Raw genomic sequence first — 26,242 nt, 5'->3', positions numbered from 1 at the left:
TTCCAGGTCTGGGCGCCCGGACCAAGAAAGTCAACAACATTGACTTTTTTAATCCGGGTCCTCTGCTCCGGTTTAGCTCGCCTTGGTCCGGATCTTTCGCTCCGGCTCTACTTGCTTGGGAGATCTCGGCCATCCGGAATAGGGCTAACCCGAACCCAACTTCCGGTCTTCTCGAGCAACCTTCCGCTCCAGCTTCTAGTCCCTCAAAAATGCCGCGCACCTCCTTCTCGTCCGCCCGCGTACTCTTCCGCAGCACCTTATCCCTCGGATGCACCGAGCTCGTCGGCTATCCCGTATCGTCCTTCTCGCTAGATGTGTCTTTTCCTCGACCCCCTGTGCTCCTAAGCTCCTGCACACTTAGACACAAGGTTAAAACACCACAAGACCTAACTTAACTTGTTGATCACATCAAAACAACCTTGGGGTTCCAACAATCTCCCCCTTTTTGATGTGAGCAGCCTAAGTTAAGCTAGGGTAAATAGACTTAAAAGTAAAACAAATAATATTGCAATAAAGTACAAAAAAATAAAAAAAAATTATAATCTACCTCCCCTTAAACTTAACCTTTTCCTTCTTCCCCTTTGATCATATAAAAAATGGGATACCAAGAAAAACTCTAAGGGTAATAATTTTGAAAACTTTGAAACTTTTAAAAATTATCAATATCATCAAAAATTTGCAATAACTTATTTCAATACTTAGAAAAAAAATTTCTAAGTAAAAGAAATTTTTTTAAAAAAAATTCTAACTTAAAAATTTCTAAGTTTAGACAATTTTGCAAGAAAAATATTCTAGAAAAAAAATTTGTTGCAAGCATAAATCTGTTGCAAGCATAATAATTTTTAGAAAAAATGTTTGAAAAAACTTTTTAAAGTATTATTTAATTTTAATGCTTTATCAGTAAGTTAATTAAATCTTTTATTTCAATATTTTGGCCTCCAGGCAGTGGCGAGACACTAGGCCTTCTTGGTTATTGGAGCAACAACCACTTTCTTAGACAAAGCCTCATAAAGAAATTTATTGTTTAATTTTCTCACTGAAAGCACTAAGTCTAATTAAAAGTTTTAGATTAAGCAAGACTTTGGAACCCAATATAGATTCCAGCCAACTGGATTAACTAAGAATTTCTTAGGGACATATTTCTTTGAAATATTTCTAATTTGTCCCTTGTGATATCTATAATACCAATTTAAATTAGTGAATTTTCTATTGCTTGTATTTGATAAACATGTATGATTTTTCAAGTTATCTACTTGTATTTTCAAATTTTCATTTTCTAATTTTACTTTGTCTAATTCTTCTAATGGGCAAGATTTAGCTAGAATTACTTTAAAATTTTTAATCTCTTTTTCTAACTTACAATAATCCTTAGTTAATAATTTAACAACCTTAAATAATTTATCGGGAGGAAGAGATCGTACATAACTTATCTTGTAGATCTCGTTATCCGTGTCTCCCCCTGAACTGCTGCTTTCTTTCGACGTAGCTCCCCCTTCATCGATGTTTTTGATGCTCATTTTGGACGAGCTTAAATCGTAGTCATCGCCTTGATGGCTTACCATTAATGCAAGTCCAGAGAAGGCCTCGACTTCCGATTCGAACGAAGTATTATCCCACGTCACTTTTAGTGTCTTGAATTTGTTCGGTTGGACAAGCTTCTTTCCTTTGTCCTTGTTTCTTAGCTAGGGTCAGTTGTCTTTGACGCGCCTTTCTTCGTTGCAGTGGTAGCATCGGATCATCCTTTTCTTTCTACCCTGCGGATGGTTAGTTTTTCTAGATTTACATAATTTCTTAAATCGCCTTTCCATCATTACCATTTCATCATCGTCGAGAAAGGATTCTGACTCTTGTTCGTCTCTCGATGCCTTTAGGGCGATGTTGTGCTTTGGCTCCTTCATACCTGTATATCTCGATTCATGCACTTCAAATATGGAAAATAACTCTTCTAAGGAAATAGTTTCTAAGTCCTTAGATATATAAAAAGCATCTACTAGTGATGCCCATTTAGTATTTCTAGGAAAAGAATTGAGTGTGTACCTTAGCGAATCTCGGTTACTTATCTTTTCTTTGAGATTCGAAAGTTTGGTGATGAGCTCCTTAATTTTTGAGTGTAGATGTGCAATTATTTCGTCTTATTTAAGTCGCAGGTTGGTGAGCTAGTTGTGAAGTAAGTCCCGTATTACGAGCTTAGCTTCAAACGTCCCTTCATGTAGTTCAAGAAACTTCTCCCAAAGTTCCTTTGCTGAATTATAGGTGACGATACAGTTGACTTATTGTGGCAGAAGGATGCTCAGCAGATGGAACTCTGCTTTGTCGTTTGCCATGTAGTCGGCCATCTCCATTTTTGCCCACTAGTATTCTTCCTTACCTTCGGGTGCTACAAAACTGAATTTCATAATTAAAAGTAACTCAAAGTCTATTTTAAAAAATATCTGCATTCGCTTTTTCCAGCTAGCAAATTCCCCTTTGAACTTCGACGGGTATATGCTTGGTCCGACCATTGATTCGGTGCTTCGATCGGCGGTTAGTCCTCCTGAAGCATCCTGGCTCTGATACCACTTGTTGAACCGCGTTGGTCGACTAGAAGGGGGGTTGAATAGCCCTTAAAAAACACAAACACAAAACACCCTTCTCAAACTTATAACTTAAACACTTGCATATAATTAAATAAAGAAGGCAATAAACTAAAAGAAGAGGCTCACAGACTTGACTTGGTTATAACCAGGGAGGTTGTTAATCCAAGGAATGAATCACACACTAAAATATCTCCTTCAGACAGAGAAGCCTCATACAGCAGTGAAAGCACAAAAATAAAGAAGCTAAACTAACAAGGAAGCGCACAAGTGTCGAATGCAAGAATTACTTGTTGTTATAAAAGCTTCTGGACCAAGGTTGTATTTATAGCCTTAGTCAGAGCGCCTAGAGGGTTCCAGGCGCCTGGGAAGGGAATAAAATTGTATCCCTTTCGCATAAATCACATTTGACCACGATCTGGATAAAATCGAGGTCCGGGAGCCCGGAAAGGTTCCGAGTGGCCGAACCAAGAAAGTCAACAATGTTGACTTTTTCAGTCCGGGCCCTCTGCTATACTTCAGCTTGCCTTGGTCCGGGTCTTCCGACCTGGCTCCGCTTGCTTGGGTGATCTCGGCCATCTGGAATAGAGCTCACCCGAACCCAACTTCCGGCCTTCTCGAGCAACCTTTCACTCCGACTTCTCGTCCTTCGGAAACGCCACACGCCTCCTTCTAGTATGCTCGCGTACTCTTCCGTAACACCTCATCCTTCGGACGCACCGAGCCCGTCGGCTCTCTCCCGTGCCGTCCTCGCTAGTTGCGTCTTTTGCTCGACCCCCTGTGCTCCTAAGCTCCTACACAATTAGACACAAGGTTAAAACACCACAGGATCTAACTTAACTTGTTGATCACATCAAAACAACCTTAGGGTTCCAACAGTATGAACATAAAGGAAACCAAATAAAGCAAAGAAGAAGGAAGGTCTTAAATGGAACGTGGTCTGAGTCGTTGGAAGAGTCATATGCGGTAGAACAAGCTCAAGCAAGCTTTTTGGCACTACCAGCGCGAGAACAAGTGGCCGAGACCGAACTCGAGCCTGAGTCTGGATCTGAATTTGAAGTTGACTTCGAAATAAGCCACAAATCCTTATCCATTTAAGATGAACCAAACAACAAGTTACATTCTTCCCTAGTCAAAAAATTGTATGATATGATTCACTACTTGATGCGCAAGCTAGTCAAGTCCAATGTCTAGGTCAAGTCACTCCAAAAGGAGGTAAAAGTCTTTAAAATGGAGACTAACCCAAGTTCTTTGATTGACCAAGTTCAAAGTGGAACTTCAACTCAAGTCCATCAATTTGAGGAAGAAAATTTCACTCTGAAAGGTCAAATCAAAGAACTTAAAGAATCATTAGAACGGTTCAATTTGGGGTTCAAAAATCTTGATATGATACTTGGAAAAAAAACTTTGTATACAATCGATCCAAGCTAGGATAAAAAGTTAAAACTTGACTTAAATCATACCTATCAATTATCAATTGTGAATCAGAATACTAGAAACCAAGTCCAAGCATGAACCATAAATCAAACTTCATTAATCAAGTTAAACAAAACAATATTAGATCCCCAAGGGTCAAATACATTACCTAGATAGATCTTATCGAGATTATGATCTGGGAGAGCCAATAGAAACATTGTTTTGTTTAGATAAATTTGCATGTTTGTTTGATTTACAACTTTCTTTGCATGCTTATTTTTTTGTTAAATTTAAAACGGTTAGATAAATACTTAGATTTGATTGATACTTGCCCAACATAGTATCAGGGTGGGGCGAGATGATAATAAGTTGGCAAAGCTTGGTTTAGAGAGTCAAGTGGGATAAGAAGTACCCTACTTGGTCTACTTAACTGAGTAAAACTAACCGAAGCTACCTCATCAAATCCTTGACTAGTTATATCAAAGTTTCTCAAAAGAAAAGTTAAGTGTATAATTTCTTTAAAAGTCTTAATTTAGAAGTGGTCGTTGCTTCTATAGTCAAGAAGGCCCTTGTGCATCACCACAACCTAGAAGCTTATTTGGAAATATGCACTTAACTGACAAATTGTTAAATTTAAATCTGACTTAAATGTCAATCAATCCTTAAAATTCAAATTAAATGTATAAAAATAAAATTAATAATCATCTCACATAATATATAAGGTTGTTTGTTTGAAAAGCTAGAAACGGATGAGATGGATGTAAGATTTAAATTTAAACAAAATCTTAATAAATTTAATTAAAACTTAAACAATTAATTCAATTAATTAAAAGTATTTAATTTTATTTATAACCTAAAAACATAATCAACTTAATTAATCCCAAACTAACTAACTAAATTAACTAATTCAAAATTTGAATTAATTTGAGTTTTATCTAATTAAATCCAATTAAAACTAAATTCATAATTTTAATTTTTAACTTAAACCTAACATAATCCTAACTTAAACACACCTAAATGACTCCAAAATTAAACCTTAATTGTCAACCTTAAATTAACTTAACTATAACTTAAATAAATTTAACACTATTAAAACTTAAGTAATCTTAATCAATTTAATTAAAACTTAAACAATTAATTCAATTAATTAAAAGATTTTTATTTTCTTTAAAACCTAAAAACTTATTTATTAATCAATGTAATAAACCTTAATTAATCTGATTAATATAAGTTTAATTTAACCTAATCCATAATTAATTTAAATCAATTAATTCAAATTTCAATTTAATTTAAAGTTAACTAAACAATTTAATTCATACTTAATTAATGAATAAATCTTAATTTAACTATGATTATTAATTCAAATCAAACTTGATAAATTAACCGCAAATTCAATTAAACAGTTCATAATTACACTTAATATACCAAAATTTGAGTAATAATTGTAAATCTTAAACTTAATTACTAATTTACTCTAACTTAAATAATTCTGACTTACACTTAATTAATCTTGAACTAATACATCTAATCTTAATTAATCCATAACCAGTTAATCCATACTTAACTTAACATTTTAGTTAATTTGAAATCAAATTTAAAATCAAATAATTTAACCTTAACTAAATAAAATTAAAATTCATTATTAATTTAACCTCACTTAATTTAATTAGTTAATAATCAAGCTAAAACTAATTAGATCATTATATATGTGATTCACAGGAAGAGCTAAAATTAATTAGATTTAATAATTATGATAAATGATTGAATAATCCAGTGAGTAGTAAAAGTTGATAAAAATTAAGGAAAAAATAAATTAGATTTAAATAAAATATGAATATACATGGAAACTCATTATTAATTATGCATGTTTCCACTCTAAGATCTTTTAATTACTATTTACCATACGTTATTTCATTGTATAAATATTGAAAAAACAGTGGAATCTTTTTTAAAATTCTTTTAATTTTGAAAATGTTTATTCAAAATTAATCATTCGTTTTCCTTTTACAGAGTCCATTGCCAAACAAAGCAAACACATCAATCTCCACCGGCTACAACAAGAATCAATCCCATAAATAAGATTCATCCCATAATTATCCAATGATTCATCCCATAAATAAGATTCTATTCCATTCCATTCCTCATTCCCAATCAAACAATGAAGCCAAGTTTCAGTTGTCTCTTCCTCCTCCTCCTCCTCCTCCTCTGTTTCTTACACTGTGTGTCTTCCGGCGCGGTGAGGCAGAGAGATGCGCTGAACAAGTTCTACTTTAACAACGGAGCAGGGAGGTCTTCTTCTTCATCTTCTTCTTCTTCTTCATGGGCGAGCAGTCTTTTTTCGGTATCCGGCCTGAAGTCGAAGGTCTACGACAATAGCAGGCTGAAGGAGGGGGACAAGGTTGTTCGGTTGCCTGGCCAGCCGGAAGGGGTGAATTTCGATCAGTACGCTGGGTATGTCACAGTCGACAGAGCCAACGGACGGGCTCTGTTTTACTACTTTGCCGAGGCTGCCGAGAACAGCGGGTCGAAGGCTATTGTGCTCTGGCTCAATGGAGGTATGGAAATAGTAGAAAATGATGTGCTTTTCGATCGATAGTGTGGTGATTGCTGTGGCGTGGGTGGGTGCAGGGCCGGGGTGTTCGTCACTAGGGTACGGAGCCATGGAAGAGCTCGGGCCGTTTCGGGTCATGAGCGACGGCAAAACTCTGTACAGGAATCCCTACGCTTGGAACGAAGGTTAGGATTATATATATATATATATATATATATATATATATATATGTTATTTCCTAGAGGTTAGGGAGTAGAGTGAAAAAAGGTTTCTGCTTTGGCATTACCTCGAACGACTGACGTGCATTGTGCAATGCAGTAGCGAACGTCTTGTTCTTAGAGAGCCCCGCCGGCGTCGGCTTCTCCTACTCCAACACCACGTCGGACTACGCCAGGAGTGGAGACCGTAGGGCGGCAACCGACGCGCTGGTTTTCCTCATCAACTGGTTCGAGCGGTTCCCGGAGTATAAGGGGAGGGATTTCTTCATCACCGGCGAGAGCTACGCTGGCCACTACGTCCCCCAGCTCGCCCACGCCATACTCAACAACAAAGATCGCCACATCAACCTCAAAGGCATCGCGGTAAGCAATGAATCCCGAAATCAATCAGTCTGATTGACCCCTTCTCCTTTTTAATGCAAATTAAAATGGGAAAGATAGATCTGGATTGATTTCAAATTGATTTTGAATGACCTAGATCGGGAATGCGGTGATCAACAAGGAGACGGATAGCAAGGGGATGTTTGACTACTTCTGGACGCACGCGTTAATCGCCGATGAGACCATCCGCGCGATCCATAAGTTCTGCAATTTCTCGTCGGACGCCCCGTGGACGGCTCCAGAGTGCGACAGGGCAATCGACGAGGCCAACCTTGCCGTGGAGGAGTTGGACGTCTACAACATATACGCGCCGCTATGCTTCTCGTCGGGCGTGACGCCGACTCCAAAATCGACCTCGGTTTGTCTCTTCTGAACATCTTTACATTTAATTATCCCGATTTTCTTGGTATTCTTAGAGCCAATTTAGATCGAATCGATTCAACCTATTAACTCAAGAATCAAAGTTTATCACAGTCTTGTTGGATTGGAATTTGCCCAGATTGAAATGTCGTACTTAAATTCTGATGCAGATTGAGAATTTTCACTCAATCATATCAATTGTGAATGGAACTAACTAACATATTGCAATGTTATACTTAAATTCTAATGCAGATTGAGAATTTTGATCCTTGTACTTCTAATTACGTGGAGGCATACCTTAACAATCTTGAGGTACAGAAAGCTCTACATGCCAATATCACAAAGCTCAATTACACATGGTCTAGTTGTAGGTATATACATATCTCATACATAGAATACGCATTTGATAATTTTTTTTTTATTTTAAACAAAATAATGAAAATTCAACTCATTTGTTTATATTTGTCTCCATGCAGCCAAGTGATACCTAGTTGGTCAGATCAGCCTCCCACAATGTTACCAATTATTCACGAATTATTATCTAATGGGATTAGGGTTTTAAAATACAGGTAAAAAAATCATTAGATGTCTTCATCATATCATAGGGTGTGAATCAGCTTTCCATTTCAATACTTTCATTTAGATAGGTGTATAAATTTTGTGGTCCTTATACACATTGTGTAAGTAAAAATAACATATATAGATATATCAATTTTGCAAGTATGATAGCTTTAAGATTTCCGCATAACTTATGTCATATGACAAAGATACCATACATTAGATTGCGAGTGAAGGGGTTTTCGATCAATTTTTGTCCCTAACTAAGCGTTGCTTGGGTTTGTGCAGTGGTGACTTTGATGGAGTAGTTCCTGTTACTTCCACAAGATACTCTCTCAAGAAGCTAAAGCTTAAAGTGAAGGCTCCATGGAGAGCTTGGATGCTTAACAGTGAGGTAAACAATTGTGTCATTTTAAATCTTTTCATAAGATATATAGTAAATTATCCTCAAATCTACAAGTTATTGAAAATGTTTACATTGATGGCAAGTTTTCCTCTATGATACCCTTTGTTGCTCTAATGATGGTGATGATTAGTAGAACAAATGACATTAATTTTGATGATTTTTATTATGAATATGTAGGTTGGGGGATATACTGTGGTGTATGATCACAATTTGACATTTACCACTGTTCGAGGAGCCGGACATGAAGTTCCAAGTTATCAGCCAGCTCGAGCTCTGGAGATGATCAAGAGTTTTCTTCAAGGGCTGCATCTACCTGCTATTTAAGCATTTTAAAATTGAACCAATTGATTTGTGGTTGTTTATTATGATATCAAACGTTACATAAAATTCAATCTATAATTTTTAAATATCATCTCTGGCTCGATTTAATCATGGTATCAAAAAATAATTAATATATTTTAAAAAAAAACATTTTTCATTTAAAAAAATTTTAAGATAGGTTCACTAAACCAAATGCCCATACTATGAGTTATCAGCATGACGCAACAATTAAATGGGCTACCAACCATTCTCTGTCGAGCCTAATAACCTAAATTACTATCATAATTAATTACCTATTATATTTTCTAGTATTAAATTATAACACTTTTTGTCACGTTAAATTTAATTAAAATTACTTATTTATTTACTCATTGATAATTTTGTGCATTTGTATATAAGTTCTCAATTTAAAGAATCAAAATGTAAAATCAAATGACAAAAAAATATTAGAACAATATTTTTTAAATAATAAAAAAACTAGATATAGTGTTTGAAACACCTCCTGTATTCTTAAAATTAGAAGACAAAGAAAGATTGAAAGTATTTAGAGAAGTCGTCCGCTAACTATCCTAAGATCTAACCATCGGCTTGCTACTTTCTCGCCCTTATCTCTCTCGCACCACAAGTACATCCTTCTCTCCTTGTTGGCAGCGATGATGTGGACTGGGCCGCTATCTCGTACTTCACTCACGCGTCGGTCGCTGTGTCATAGGCCAGCACCGACAATATATTCTTATTCATTACGCCCCTCCTGCCAGACATGAACACGCTCTGTGGTTAGGCGACGCAAAGGAAGGAAAACCAGAAGGAGGGCAGCATCGACATCCCTCGCTGTCAGTTGTCAATGATTAGATCATAGATTTTGAACTGGTCGATGAGGCAAAAGGCGAACACATCCCACTCATCGACTAGCACCAGCTCTCGCCCAACGACCACAACATACGGCGACAGGCCAACATGGTGTGGGGGTAGTCGGCTATCAACTGCCTTGATCTAGCAGAATATTCCTATAGCTCCCCACATATCTCATATGATTAAAAGTAGTACTGGCTTGCCAATCAAAGTCAAGGTGGGTTAAACATGACCTGAAAGGAATCTGGCCCAAGGAATAAAATTTGCTTGGAGACAAAACAACTACTAAGACTTGGATTTAGTCATCGACATCTCCCCAGTCTCAGCCTCATATCCTGACAATCTCCATGAATCAGTTTCAATCACCGACATCACCTGTGGCTCGTCTTCATTCGTCGACATCGTCTCGATCTCAGCTTCAAATCTCAACATCATTCTAGTCTTTGCCTCAGATCCCGACATCTCCCCCAACTTTACCTCGGTCGCCGACATCCTCCGTACTCGGCCTCGGTCATCGACATCCTCCCTATCTCAACCTCAATCACCGACATCATTCACGCCTAAGTCTCAATCGCCGACATCGGCTCCAAATCCCGACATCCTCCTGGTTTTGGCTTCAATTGCCGACTTCATTTATCCTCAAGGTCACTCAACATTGATCTCATTTTCTCATACTCGGATCAGGCCCACACCCCTACATTGGCCCACTGAAAACAGTAGGGCACATGTAGATAATGAAGCAGCATAACCACCTCAATAATGAGACTATTTCTCAGAGAGACACGGACAACGACAATGAATATTGAAGCAGTTTTATCTTCATGAGATCTGATTTCCTGGTTATCCTACTTCAAAAATGTAGTGCTTGATAAATGGAGAAGCAATTAATGACTGACAGATCGGATCCATTCACTAGCTCATACAAGGATGATGAACGAAAATGCAACATTTGACATGGAGATGCTCTTCAAGTTATATAAACTCTAGAGAAGGTAAGTGCAAAGGATTCTAAACTCTCTTCAACTCCATAGCTCCCTCTTTCTCCTGCTTCTTCCTCCTCTAGTTTCATATCTCAAGCAAATCCTAACTTGAGTGTCGGAGAGACATGTTGGGATCCTTCCCCGACGCCATTCTAACTCTTTGTTGAAGTGCTTTATAGGTCCTCCACATCCTCCTCACCAACGATATTCAAAGAGCGCATGTCAGCTCATTTGTTGACCGTGATTTGACCATCCACGATATTTATTCTGAACATGCCTCATCACACAAGCGCTTGTGGTTGGCTTGAAAAAGGCTAGATGCCACTTGTCAATGAGGGACAAGAACTTTCTTTGAAGGAGCAACGTGACAACAAGGTGCACAAGGTCGGTAGCCTTGTAGAAGAGATAAAAGGACGACGAGTCGAGTTCAAGCTTCCACCTCCTTACAGATGCCCCAAGCAATGCAGATGAAGTAGAAGTGGAGGCGGAAGAAGCACTAAAGAGTGATGTCATCCGACATCCCTAGAATTAGCTCAGCCTCTTTTGTCATCAAACGAATAAGTGAACAGTTAATTAGTTTCAACATATAATAATTTCTATATTTATAATTTATCGATAGAATAAGTCTTTTTATTTTATTCTTACTAATTAATTTTTAAAAACTATAAAATGATTAGAGGTAATAAATAATATTACCTCCAGTGTTAGACCTAGCCTATTTGGATGTCTAAAAAATCTCAACCGTTACCAAGTTTTGAGTTTTCAGAAGAGAGATATGGTGTGAAGTATAAGTTATGTCTCTTTTCACCAATCAACACCAGCATGGCAATTTGGATATTGTGATTTTTGTTCATTACACAATAGTATTGTTATTCCTGTGACAATTTAATATACACTTCTCATATCATACATACCACTGTATTAAACAACAAATACTACATACAAAAATATAAAACTAACAACACTACATAATTATACCTATACATTCACAACCCAACTTTTTTGCTTACAACACTATGGATATTTATTCCGATATTTTACATAACTTATCCCTCAAAATTGATACAATTACAAAAATTATAATTTTTATAATATATGTCAATTACCTCCCCTTTTGTCAAAATCTCTCCTTCACACCAGACAAGAAGGAATACACATTTAAACCAAAGTGTGGTTCCTCCCAAACTAATTAATTTGTCAACCTGTAATGTAAATCAATGACTATAAATCATAAAATTAAATTAGAGAACTATATCATTATCTAAATTAGAGAAGCATATTATTATCTTGACTTATCTGTTAATTAAATCAACTATGTATTTCATATACTTTAGGTTCTCCAAGTGTTTTAACAAGTAGGTCACATCTTCGTCTTATTTTTTCTTCTTCTAAGTCTTAAATTGCATCTTCATAAACTATGCCCATAAACATAAAATACATTTAATTAATGAATTAAATCAAACAAAATACTATTTATATGTAAATATAGACTTACTACAATGGCTTGTTTCCTCATTTTGTTAAGTTGGGCAATCCTAGTTGCATCCTTCTTTGCCTCTTCTTCAAAATTGCTTTCCATTAATGTGTCAATGTCTATTTCTTCTTCCATATCATCAACATCAATTTTTCCTTTCCCCTTCTCTACAACATCAGGTTCTTTTATAAAATTTTCACCATCTACTTATGTTGAAACGTTCTCCACAGGCTCACATATTTGTATATTTCTCCACTACCTCTTAGGTAAAATCTGGAGCAACAATGGACTATCAATTGAAGTATCCCTATAATCATAGTGACTTATGTCACATCCTCTCCTACTTCTTGTTCCAAAAGCTACTACACATTGAAGATCATCTATATGATCACTTGATTGAGATTGCGTGCCTTACTTTCTATTATTTCAAGTAATTCTTTCACCCTATCATTCAAATGCATGTTATCCATTGTTAGCTCATTAATTTGGTTTGCATGAATAATAGTGTTACAACATTCCTTATTACTTTGGCTTCTTGCTTGGTTGCCTTCAAATTGTGATGTCTCCATTGGACGTGGAATGTCATTAAGCCATCAAGGTTCTCAACAAATGATTTATCATATTGAGTAAGGATTAGGTCAATCATAACCTATCAAATTATTAAAACACATGTTAAAAAAAGTATATTAACCTAACTTAAGTGACAATATTCAAAATTTACCTTTTCATATGAGACTTGATTCAACAAATCCCTCACATTACTAATATGTGAAGGAATATTCCTCCACTTATTTATTCATGCTCCTACAATTTTGTATGGTTTTTGAATTTGAAAATATCCAAAAACCATGCCTGATTCATCATCACAAGGGATAGATATTCATACATATCTATAAAATATTGATAAATTTAACATCAAATATAAACTCACTGTCAAAACACCAGCAAAGCCCTAGTGGTAAGGGAGGTTTGCCATGCCCCCAGAGGAGTCCTTGCCAGACAAAAATCCGACAGCACCTCCCATGTACGAATGACAATCTGAGACATACATACAAACAAAATATATCAGCCACATACGACTGGAATATATACACAACCACTCAGTTAAATAATCATCCCACTCGGCTGAACAAGAATAAACAAAACTACGCAGTTATATATATATATATATATATATATATATATATATATATATATATATATATATATATTAAACAACCCACTCGGCTGTACAAAAAACTAACACAGCAGAAAAATGACAACGGAAAGCCCAAACAAAATAAATCAACACACTGCTAACCGACTAGGCTTTATACAACAACCACAACAACACAAATAGAATCAAAACACCAAATACACCAAATACCGAATACAAGTAAACCATAAACGAAAACCTGAAGTGATCTTCGGATGTGACGTAGGACCCGGCAGACAAGATACTCCAAGCGACATCTACTTGCTACCTGAAAACATAAAGGTATACATGCGGTGGTGAGTATAGGTAACTCAGCGGGTAATAGACAAGATAGTGCATGGACCATAAATAACATGGAGATCAAAAGCATACAGTCTCAGTAGAGAATAAAGAACATGATCATACTAACATATCCAATAAACACAACTACCGGTACCAGTCTATCTCACATGGTATAACGATCATAGCTGAAATACAAAAACTACACATACTACAACTGACAAAATGATAAACACATACACAATTTGGAAACGACACATGGTACAATAATCAGTAAACTCACCGAATCTAGAACAAACCCACTCATGATTCCTGTGCAATATAAATAAAACTGCATATACATGTAAAATAAATGACATGTATATAGCATGACAACCATATGCAATAATCATATCTCAAACAAGTGCAACATCTCACAATCACATGCAACTAGTATCTACTAGGCATGTATGCAAATATATCTCCTCAGATGCACCGCGCATCATATGTGAAAATGCGTATGCATTCTCCATGGTCACCCTCGCCACCTCTCTAGACACCACGACCCCTGTAGCCTAATCCATCACATAAAAACTATGCACTAAGCTCAAAGGAAAATTACATAGAGACCAAGGAATAAATACCCACATTATATGTAGATCGTGTCAAGTAGTCTCACGTCGAGACGCTCATCCCGAACCCAAGTCCTACGATCACATAGTGTATGATATAACTAGTCAAGTATGAACTAATTAGCTAAATCCATCATGAACCAAATAGCTAACTCAACCCTAATATGATAGTTAACTAATTTCATTAATCCCCAACATAATATGATATAAATCCTTATTCACCCATCTATCACATAAATGCAACCAAAACTCCATACTTAGCTTACCTTGATCCAGTTGCTCCCGTGCTAACTCACAACTAAAGATCTTGCTGTCAAAAATGGTGGCCGAAGCTATGTAGAACTGCTACCCGCAAACAAATATCCTAACACACGAGCAATTATTTACCACCATAGTTAATAATTTATCTCAGGCATTAACCCAAACTTATTTAATTAAATCATCCACCTAATCACATCTAAACATCCAACAACTTACCCAAATACAAGGTGGCAGCTAACAAAACATGGTTGGAGGGATTCACTATCGAAACAAGATTGTCGAAATTGTGGATCACCGACAAACGGTACTGATCAAAGCTACAATAACCCACTAAGCATCCAATCTCCAAGTTCTAATACCAAAATGGAAATCAGATTACAACAAATTTGTTATAAACTGCTCTAAGGGTTCCAATACCTTACCCCAAGTCTGTGAGAACCATAATCTGGTGGAGAGAAGGCGATGAACTTCCCTGATGGCAACCACCTCTACTCTGCTCTGATCCTCCAGTGAGAGGGAGAGTATGCCCTAGCCCCCCCCCCCACACGTTGATCCTTCCTCCGGCAACCTGATGGCAAGCCAGCTTCAGCGGCGCTCGAAAGTGGATGGATGGCGACCGAGGCGATTGATCGGCCAAGGACTGGACTCCTCCCCTGTAGCGATCACGTTTGGCATGGGTGGCTTTGAGGATCGGCGACGTCTGGGCGGCAGTGACTAGATCGAAAGAGGGTAAGATCGCGCAAGAGATGAGGAGAGAATCCAGCCGGTCGAGGCGATCTTGCTGGAGATCAGCGATGGGGATGTGTCGACGAAGAGGAGAAGTTGATCGGTGGCTCTCGGAGTCGGTGATGGCAATCGTGTTAGTTAGAGCCCTAGAGCCAATCATTTGATGATTGTATGGACTCATTGTATCATATTCTTGTATATTAATAAAGGCATTTGTTTGGTTATTATACTTATTTGTATTAATGCCAATTAGACTAAGTATAATAGCGTCCTTGAGTAGAAGGTTCATACCTATATCAATCGATTAGTTGAATCGATAGTGAGATGATATAGGGAACACTACTCTAAATCATTCCTAGTCGAGTATTAACATTCAGGGACAATGTTAATGCAATAAAACTAGCATGTAGGTCAGCTCGATGACTTGATCTCACAAGTCATGGATATAGAGATATCAAGCTGACACATGGGTATACATTGGAGAATGTATACTGAATGACCCACTATGAGAAAGTATCATGGATCGTTATATGAGTGTCATATACTTTCTCATGTGGCTATTAGTATGACTATTAGTCCTTAGACCTGAAGTCAGCATGGATCCCTACATAAGGAGTTATGTACTTTGGTTTCGTCAAACGTCACCCGTAACTGGGTGGACTATAAAGGCGATTACTGGGTATATAACGAATTATGTAGAGGGATGTGAGTGATGTAGATGGGATCTATCCCTCCCATATGACGGGAGCGACATCGGTATTCTTGATAGAGTGAGACCACTAAGTGCATGGCCATGCCCAAATGAGTCAACATTAGATGTTGAGCTCATTTGATCGAGTGAGTCTTCTTGGAGTTCAAGATTTAGATTGATTAGAGGATGACACGGTCTATGCCTCATATTGATCAATCTAGATGTCTAGGATAGAAGGACAATGTCACATATTGTGAGGAGTCACAATTAGTAGTCACAATTAGTAGTCACAAGGTGATGTTAGATCTCAACATTTCTTGTAACTTGGGTAGCAATGATGTATTGCAAGATGCCGCTCATTGCATATGTTTCTAAAGGAGTTTAGAAACATTGCCAACGTTACAAGAACCTATTGGGTCACACACAAAGAACAAGTGGATGGAGATTGGGTTCATATGATGAACCAATTTGATTAGGTTCATATGATGCACCAAAGATTGGATTCAAATTAGACTTATTGAGTTAGACTCAATTAGATTCAATTGTTGAATGAGTCTAATTTAAATTTGATTCATTGAGTCAATTTATATTAATGAATTGAGATTCATTAAATTGAAATTGACTTGAATCAAAGGTTGGATTTAACTCAACAAGGAAGAAATTGGTCAATTTTGACTTGACCAAATGGAAGTTGAAACATCAAGTTTGACTTGATGTATTGCCACATCATAAGGATGACTCATCCTTGCCACATCACCTCCACCTCATGAGGCATGCCACCTCATGGGGGTTACACTCTTCCCTTGGTTTTAATGTGGCCAGCCACATTAATGGGGGGGTTACATTGTGTGGCCGGCCACACTAATGCAATGGAGGGGTTTTGATTTTGTGGCATTATGTGTGCATTGATGCTATCATCTTCTTCCTTGTCTTTCTTCCTCCTTGCTCTTGTTGTTGCCGTGAGTTTCAAGGGGAAGGTGAAGGTGGTTGAGTGAGTTCCAAGAGCAAAGGAAGAGTGAAGGTCACAAAGGAGGGATACTACTTCTTGAGTGTAAGACATTCCTTTTGCATCCTTTCTTTTCTTCCTTTTAAATCCTACTCGAGAGCCCTAGAAAGTGCTAGCACACTTGGGGCTCTCTTCTCCATCCTTGAGTGCTAGAGAGTACTCCTTGTTCGTGTGGATATCACTAGAGAAGTATCTACCTTGATACTTTGGAGATCCGACACGTACCTTGGACGAGCGGGAATTTTGCGAGGGCACGCTTCAAAGGTAAAAGTTCTCAACACATAGATCTAGGAGTAGATCTAAAATTTTGTAACTCGTACTCATAAGTTCATTCGGTTTTTCCTTGCACGGATCTACGGCTTTGGGTGATTCGGGGTTTCCGCGATACGAAAAGCGGTTTTCGCGGCCCGAAAATCCCAACAGTGGTATCAGAGCCACGTGCAAGGCGAGTACGAGTTTGTTTTTTGGTTTTATGAAAACTAAAGTTTCTATAATTTTCTGTAAAATTATGATTTTTGGGTTTTTATGAGTATTTTTCTCGAGTAATCGAAGAACAAGTGTTTAGTCGCTTGTAGGCTTCGGCTACCGGAAAGATTTTTCCAAAAACGGCTTCGTTTCGCCCCAAAATTTTTTGGGACAGCGGGCTTGGATGCCATTAGATCGCTTAGGAGCAACTCGCGATGGTTAGATCGCGGGTAGGGGTACTGCCCCTAACCCCGCAAGGGGATTTTCTCCGCGATTGCACCCGAAATCGCTAAAAACGAACCCGCCGGGAAGATTTTTCCGAAACGGCAATGTCTCGGCCCAAATCGTTTTGGGACAGCGGGTTTAGGCACTGTTGGATCGCAAAGGAACCCTCGCGATGGTTAGATCGTGGGTAGGGGCGCTGCCCCTGGCCCCGCAAGGGGATTCGTTCCGCGATTGCGCCCGAAACCGCTAAACGGGTCCGTCGGGAAGTTTTAATCGTAAAAATTGTAAAAATTAATTTTAAAATTACAGAAAATTATGAAAATATATAATTTTGAATTATATATTAATTTTGTGATAGTCATGGCCCAAAAACCCAATGTGATTGGATTGTGTTGTAATTCATAATACGGTCTGCGTGCCGTTATGTGTTTGCGAGTGTTGTATTATATTCGCGACCTGCGCGTCGTGCCTTCTCTTATATTCTTGTTGTAAATTAGATTTAGACTCGAATGTAACTCGAGTTTCAAATTGTAATGTACAAATTGGAGCGGTGGAGGGTCCACACGAGACGAAGTTCCGAGGCGGGCACGAGCAACACAAGGTGATCAAAGGGAGGAGCTTGGAGAAGTTGTTGACCCTAGGTTGACCAATCGATTTTCTCATTGGCTTGAGAAGATCGTAGTAGGGCCATGACTAAATCACAAATAGATTAATTAATTGCTTGTGTATGTGATGCATATTTAATAAGTAGTTAATTAATTAGTGCCTTACGATTAGATTAGATCTAAGTCGTGCACATGATGCACCCTTGCGATTAGATTAGATCTAAGTCGTGCACAAGATGCATCCTTTTCGATTAGATTAGATCTCCATCGACTCAACTCTAATGCCTAACCGTGCCGTGATACCTATCACTACCTCGATCACATGTATTGTTGAATCTGCCAAAGCAGAGCAATACATATTATCTTGGTAGGGTACGGAGGGACAATCTTGGTCCCGCCTATCAACGCATGGGTGAATACAAACTCAATTAGATTGAGTATTCCTAGTTACTCGGTTGGATCGAGTCAACTATAGGCATTATTCCAACGGTTGGAAAAGATAGGTCAAAATCACATCTATATTAACTCTCGGGCGTATTAGCCAAAGCTAACTCGAGTTTTAATATAAATGCGGATATTGATTCTATAAACAAGAGTTGCATAGAGATGTAATTGGTAATCGTTACCTACCGATCATACTAAGCCTTGGGCGTATTAGCCAAAGCTAACTCAAGGGTTAGTATGATGTGGATCTTGTCCCACATGAATTATAGTATTCAGTGGGAGCATCATTTAGTTAAAGGCCTAATTAAATGATTTTAAAAGAATATGATATTTATTTCTGCAAATTTTCTGTTGTAGATAACCATGACGTCGAATACGAACTCTTTCTCCCTGCGTTCTGTCCTTAAGAAGGACAAGCTCAACGGAGCAAATTTCCTAGACTGGTACAGGAACCTGAGAATAGTTCTCACTCAGGAACGTAAACTGTACGTTCTGGAGTAGCCCATTCTGGAGGCTCCTCTTGCCACTGCCACGCGAGCTGACCGGATGCTTACAAGAAGCATCAAGATGACGCATTAGATGTGTCCTGTCTTATGCTCGCTACCATGAACTCTGAGCTTCAGAAGCAACATGAGTTGATGGGTGCTTACGATATGGTTGAACATCTTTGTCACCTATATCAAGGACAAGCAAGGCACTGGAAGAGGAACTCCAAAGAATACCTGGAAGATCTTAAGAAGAAGAGAAATAAGATTTCTACTTCAGGTATACATGTTATAGAAGTCAACCTCTCTATTTCTTCATTGTGGGTATTAGATACCGGATGTGCTTCGCACATTTGTACTAATGTACAAGCGCTGAGGAATAGCAGGGCATTGACAAAGGGTTAGATAGACCTACGAGTAGGCAATGGAGCACGAGTTGCTGCTATTGCTGTACGAACTTATCATCTATCTCTTCCCTCTGGGCTTGTACTAGAATTAGATGATTGTTGTTATGTGCCTGCCTTGACTAAGAACATAATTTCAGTTTCTTGTTTGGACAAGAAAGGATTTTCGTTTATAATAAAGAACAAATGTTGTTCTGTCTATTTAAACGATATGTTCTATTGTAGTGCACCTCTGATAAACGGACTCTATATTCTAGACCTCGAGAGCCCTATCTATAACGTAAATACCAAGAGGTTCAAATCTAATGACATGAACCAAACCTACCTTTAGCACTGTCGCTTAGGTCATATAAATGACAAGCGCTTATCCCTACTCCATAAGGATGGTTTGTTGGACTCATTTGATTTTGAATTATATGAGATATGCGAGTCATGCCTACGAGGCAAGATGACCAAGACTCCCTTTAGTGGACACAGTGAAAGAGCGACTGATTTGTTAGGACTCATACATAGTGATGTATGTGGCCCTTTCAATGTCGCTGCTAGAGGCGGTTATAGATACTTCATCACATTTACTGATGACTTATGTAGATATGGTTATGTGTACTTGATGACACATAAGTCCGAATCCTTTGAAAAGTTCAAAGAATTCAAGAATGAAGTACAGAACCAGCTTGGCAAGAGTATTAAAATACTTTGATCAGATCGAGGTGGTGAATACTTAAGCCATGAGTTTCGTGACTATTTAGCTGAGTGTGGGATTCTATCCCAACTCACTCCTCCTGGAACACCACAGTGGAATGGTGTGGTCCGAAAGGAGGAATCATACCTTATTAGATATGGTACGATCTATGATGAGTCACACAGATCTTCCGACATTCCTTTGGGGCTATGCTCTAGACACGGCAGCCTTTATACTCAACTGAGTTTCATCCAAGGCCGTGATAAAGACACCATATAGGATATGGACTGGGAGAGATGCCCAGGTGGCTTTCATGAGGATTTGGGGTTGTGAGGCTTACGTTCGACGTCAAGTCTCAGACAAGTTAGGACCCAAATCCGACAAGTGCTATATTATCGGATATCCCAAGGAAACTAAGGGATATTACTTCTACATTACCAGTCAGCACAAGGTGGTTGTGGCAAAGACTGGGGTCTTTTTAGAAAGGGACTTTGTTTCTAGAAAGACTAGTGGGAGCACGTTCGATCTTGAAGAAGTTCAAGATGCAAACAATAGTACTGATGCCTCGATGGAAATTGAACTGGAACCACAAAGTGTTGTGGATGATGTTGTTCCACAAGGAGTTGAGGAACAACAACCGGTTCAAGTAGACATACCTCTTCGCAGGTCTGATAGGGTACGTCGTCAGCCAGAGAGATACTCATTTCTCTTGTCTGACCATGATGACATTGTGCTCATAGAGGATGAGCCTACCACCTATAAGGAAGCTGTGATGAGACCAGATTCCGAGAAATGGCTAGAGGCCATGAGATCCGAAATGGAATCCATGTACACCAACCAAGTATGGACTTTGGTTGATCCAACTCAAGGGGTAAAACCCATTGGGTGTAAGTGGGTCTTTAAGAGAAAGACTGACAAGGATGGACTTATTTATAAGGGTCGCTTGGTAGCTAAAGGTTTCGAGCAGATTCATGGTATTGACTATGATGAAACCTTTTCTCCAGTAGCGATGTTTAAGTCCATTCGGATCATGCTTGCTATTGCAGCCTACCATGACTATGAGATATGGCAGATGGATGTCAAAACCGCGTTTCTGAATGGAAACCTGCTCGAGGATGTGTACATGACACAACATGAGGGTTTTGTAGATCCACAGCATACTAGCAGAGTATGCAAGCTGCATAGGTCCATTTATGGACTAAAGCAAGCTTCTCGGAGCTGGAATCTTCGTTTCGATGATGCAATCAAACAGTTTGGTTTCATCAAGAATGAAGATGAGCCTTGTGTCTGTAGGGGATATAGTTGTCTTCCTCATATTGTATGTGGATGACATACTACTCATTGGGAAGGACATCCCTATTCTTCAGTCTGTCAAGACCTAGCTAGGGAGTTGCTTCTCAATGAAGGACTTAGGTGAGGCATCCCGCATTCTTGGGATACAGATCTATAGAGATAGATCTAAGAGATTGCTTGGCCTAAGTCAGAGTACATACATTGAAAAGGTACTCCTTCGGTTTGCCATGCAGAACTCCAAGAAGGGTTTTCTGCCGATATCACATGGCGTGAGTCTTTCGAAGACTCAAGGTCCCTCTTCTAGAGAGGAGAGAGACCGCATGGATAAGATCCCTTATGCCTCAGCCATAGGATCGATCATGTACGCCATGCTATGTACTCGACCTGATGTCTCGTATGCTTTGAGCATGACGAGCAGGTACCAGTCAGATCCAGGTGAAAGTCACTGGATAGCGGTCAAGAATATTCTTAAGTACTTACGAAGGACTAAAGAATATTTCTTGATATATGGAGGCAATGATGAGCTAACTGTAAAGGGTTACAGTGATGCCAGCTTCCAGACCGATCAGGATGATTACCGATCGCAGTCAGGGTTCGTGTTTTGCTTAAATGGTGGTGCTGTGAGCTGGAAGAGTTCGAAGCAGGACACAGTAGCTGATTCTACAACAGAGGCCGAGTATATTGCTGCATCAGAGGCAGCAAAGGAGGCAGTTTGGATCCGCAAGTTCATCACTGAACTTGGGGTGGTTCCTAGCATCGCTGACCCAGTTGAGCTCTATTGTGACAACAATGGAGCTATAGCATAGGCGAAGGAACCTCGCTCACACCAACGGACCAAGCACATACTACGGCGCTTCCATCTCATTCGAGAGATTATCGATAGAGGAGATGTGAAGATTTGCAGAGTACCTATAGAGGCTAACATCGCAGATCCCTTGACCAAGGCTTTGGCACAGAGAAAGCATGATGGTCACACTAGGGCATTAGGCCTTAGAGCCTATACTGATTGGCACTAGTGCTAGTGGGAGATTGTTAGTTAGAGCCCTAGAGCCAATCATTTGATGATTGTATGGATTCATTGTATCATATTCTTGTATATTAATAAAGGCATTTGTTTGGTTATTATACTTATTTGTATTAGTGCCAATTAGACTAAGTATAATAGCGTCCTTGAGTAGAAGGTTCATACCTATATCAATCGATTAGTTGAATCGATAGTGAGATGATATAGGGAACACTACTCTAAATCATTCCTAGTCGAGTATTAACATTCAGGGACAATGTTAATGCAATAAGACTAGCATGTAGGTCAGCTCGATGACTTGATCTCACAAGTCATGGATATAGAGATATCAAGCTGACACATGGGTATACATTGGAGAATGTATACTGAATGACCCGCCATGAGAAAGTATCATGGATCGTTATATGAGTGTCATATACTTTCTCATGTGGCTATTAGTATGACTATTAGTCCTTAGACCTGAAGTCACCATGGATCCCTACATAAGGAGTTATGTACTTTGGTTTCGTCAAACGTCACCCGTAACTGGGTGGACTATAAAGGCGATTACTGGGTATATAACGAATTATGTAGAGGGATGTGAGTGATGTAGATGGGATCTATCCCTCCCATATGACGGGAGCGACATCGGTATTCTTGATAGAGTGAGACCACTAAGTTCATGGCCATGCCCAAATGAGTCAACATTAGATGTTGAGCTCATTTGATCGAGTGAGTCTACTTGGAGTTCAAGATTTAGATTGATTAGAGGATGACACGGTCTATGCCTCATATTGATCAATCTAGATGTCTAGGATAGAAGGACAATGTCACATATTGTGAGGAGTCACAATTAGTAGTCACAAGGTGATGTTGGATCTCAACATTTCTTGTAACTTGGGTAGCAATGATGTATTGCTAGATGCCGCTCATTGCTTATGTTTCTAAAGGAGTTTAGAAACATTGCCAATGTTACAAGAACCTATTGGGTCACACACAAAGAACAAGTGGATGGAGATTGGGTTCATATGATGAACCAATTTGATTAGGTTCATATGATGCACCAAAGATTGGATTCAAATTAGACTTATTGAGTTAGACTCAATTAGATTCAATTGTTGAATGAGTCTAATTTAAATTTGATTCATTGAGGCAATTTATATTAATGAATTGAGATTCATTAAATTGAACTTGAGTTGAATCAAAGGTTGGATTTACCTCAACAAGGAAGAAATTGGTCAATTTTGACTTGACCAAATGGAAGTTGAAACATCAAGTTTGACTTTATGTATTGCCACATCATAAGGATGACTCATCCTTGCCACATCACCTCCACCTCATGAGGCATGCCACCTCATAGGGGTTACACTCTTCCCTTGGTTTTAATGTGGCCGGCCACATTAATGGGGGGGTTACATTGTGTGGCCGGCCACACTAATGCAATGGAGGGGTTTTGATTTTGTGGCATTATGTGTGCATTGATGTTATCATCTTCTTCCTTGTCTTTCTTCCTCCTTGCTCTTGCTATTGCCATGAGTTTCAAGGGGAAGGTGAAGGTGGTTGAGTGAGTTCCAAGAGCAAAGGAAGAGTGAAGGTCACAAAGGAGGGATACTACTGTTAGTTAGAACCCTAGAGCTAATCATTTGATGATTGTATGGACTCATTGTATCATATTCATGTATATTAATAAAGGCATTTGGATTTTGGTTATTATACTTACTTGTATTGGTGCCAAATAAACTACGTATAATAATGTCCTTGAGTAGATGGTTCTCACCTATATCAATCGGTTAGTTGAACCGATAGTGAGATGATATAGGGAACACTACTCTTAATCATTCCTAGTCGAGTATTAACATTCAGGGACAATGTTAATGCAATAAGACTAGCATGAAGGTCAACTCGATGACTTGATCTCACAAGTCATGGATATAGAGATATCAAGTTGACACATGGGTATACATTAGAGAATGTATACTGAATGACCCGCCATGAGAAAGTATCATGGATCGTTATATGAGTGTCATATACTTTCTCATGTGGCTATTAGTATGACTACTAGTCCTTATGCCCGAAGTCACCATAGATCCCTACATATGGAGTTATGTACTTTGGTTTCGTCAAACGTCACCCGTAACTGGGTGGACTATAAAGGCGATTACTGGGTATATAACAAATTATGCAGAGGGATATGAGTGATGTAGATGGGATATATCCCTCCTATATGACGAGAGAGACATCGGTATTCTTGATAGAGTGAGACCACGAAGTGCATGGCCATGCCCAAATGAGTCAATATGGGATATTGAGCTCATTTGATTTAGTGAGTCTACTTGGAGTTCAAGATTTAGATTGGTCAGAGGATGACACGGTCTATGCCTCACATTGATCAATCTAGATGTCTAGGATAGAAGGACACTTGTCATATATTGTGAGGAGTCACAATTAGTAGTCACAAGGTGATGTTGGATCTCGACATTCTTGTAACTTGGGTAGTAATGATGTGTTGCTAGATACCGCTCATTACTTTTGCTCCTAAATGGGTTTAGGGCATTGCCAACGTTACAAGAACCTATAGGGTCACACACTTAGGACAATTAGATGGAGATTAGGTTCATATGATGAACCAAGAGGACTTGATTCATTTGATGGATCCAATTGGATTAAGAGTAATCCAAATTGGGCTAATTGAGTTAGACTCAAGTTGATTCATGTATACAATGAGTCTAATTTAGATTATGACTCATTAGATCAATTTAATTTAATGAATTAGATTCATTATATTAAGTTGGCTTGAATCAAATGGTTAGATTTGATCAACCATGGAAGAGATTTGGTCAAGTTTGACTTGATTTGAGAGGAAGATGAAAAGTCAAGTTAGACTTGACTTTATGCCACCTCATTGGTGAGTTGGCATTGAAGTGGACCAATGATGTTACTCCACATCATCATGGGTGCCACCTCATGGAAGTTACAAAGCCATTTTCTTAATAACTTCACATTAATTGCATTTAATGGGGGGTTACACTATGGGAAGTGGCCGGCCACTTTTGGTTTGAATGAGAATTCATTTTTCATTCAAGTGTGTATCTTCTTCCTTCTTCCTCTCAAGCTCTCCCTCTCCTCCTTGCTTGGCCGAATCTTACCGAGGTGCTAGCGCACCTTTGTGTGAGGTTTTCTCCACCTACGTGTCCGTGTGGATACTTCTAGAGGACCGACGCTTGACGGTCTAGAGATTCGGCAATTCCTTGGACGAGCGGGAACGCGCTAGGGCACGCTTCAAGGTATACTTCTTAACACATAGATCTAGGTGTAGATCTAGATATTTAAAACTCGTACTCATAATTTTCGTTCGGTTTTCCTTGCACGGATCTACGGCTTTGGGTGATTCGGGGTTTCCGCGACGCGAAAAGCGGTTTTCGCCAGTGGTATCAGAGCCACGTGCAAGGCGAGAACGAGTTTGTTTTTTGGTTTTATGAAAACTAAAGTTTCTGTAATTTTCTGTAAAATTATGATTTTTGGGTTTTTATGAGTATTTTTCTCGAGTAATCGAAGCACAAGTGTTTAGTCGCTTGTAGGCTTCAGCTACCGGAAAGATTTTTCCAAAACGGCTTCGTTTCGCCCCAAAATTTTTTTGGCACAGCGGGCTTGGGTGCCATTAGATCGCTTAGGAGCAACTCGCAATGGTTAGATCGCGGGTAGGGGTACTGCCCCTAACCCCGCAAGGGGATTTGCTCCGCGATTGCACCCGAAATCGCTAAAAACGAACCCACCGGG

The 26,242-nt window shown here is 38.7% G+C and overlaps 1 protein-coding gene across 1 annotated transcript; it reads left to right on the top strand.

Moving 5' to 3' along the window:
* The first annotated feature begins 6,147 nt into the window (after positions 1 to 6,147).
* On the top strand, positions 6,148 to 8,787 carry LOC122011159 (serine carboxypeptidase II-3-like). Its single transcript, XM_042567580.1, has 8 exons — positions 6,148 to 6,544; positions 6,618 to 6,725; positions 6,859 to 7,121; positions 7,237 to 7,497; positions 7,752 to 7,870; positions 7,976 to 8,068; positions 8,346 to 8,451; positions 8,641 to 8,787. Exons 1-8 carry the CDS (start codon positions 6,148 to 6,150, stop codon positions 8,785 to 8,787), a joined length of 1,494 nt encoding a protein of 497 aa, XP_042423514.1.
* Positions 8,788 to 26,242: the final 17,455 nt, after the last annotated feature.

The sequence above is a fragment of the Zingiber officinale genome, chromosome 8A (assembly GCF_018446385.1).
Source record: "Zingiber officinale cultivar Zhangliang chromosome 8A, Zo_v1.1, whole genome shotgun sequence".
Classification (NCBI taxonomy): Eukaryota; Viridiplantae; Streptophyta; class Magnoliopsida; order Zingiberales; family Zingiberaceae; genus Zingiber; species Zingiber officinale.
This window is presented reverse-complemented; position numbering and strand designations above follow the sequence as displayed.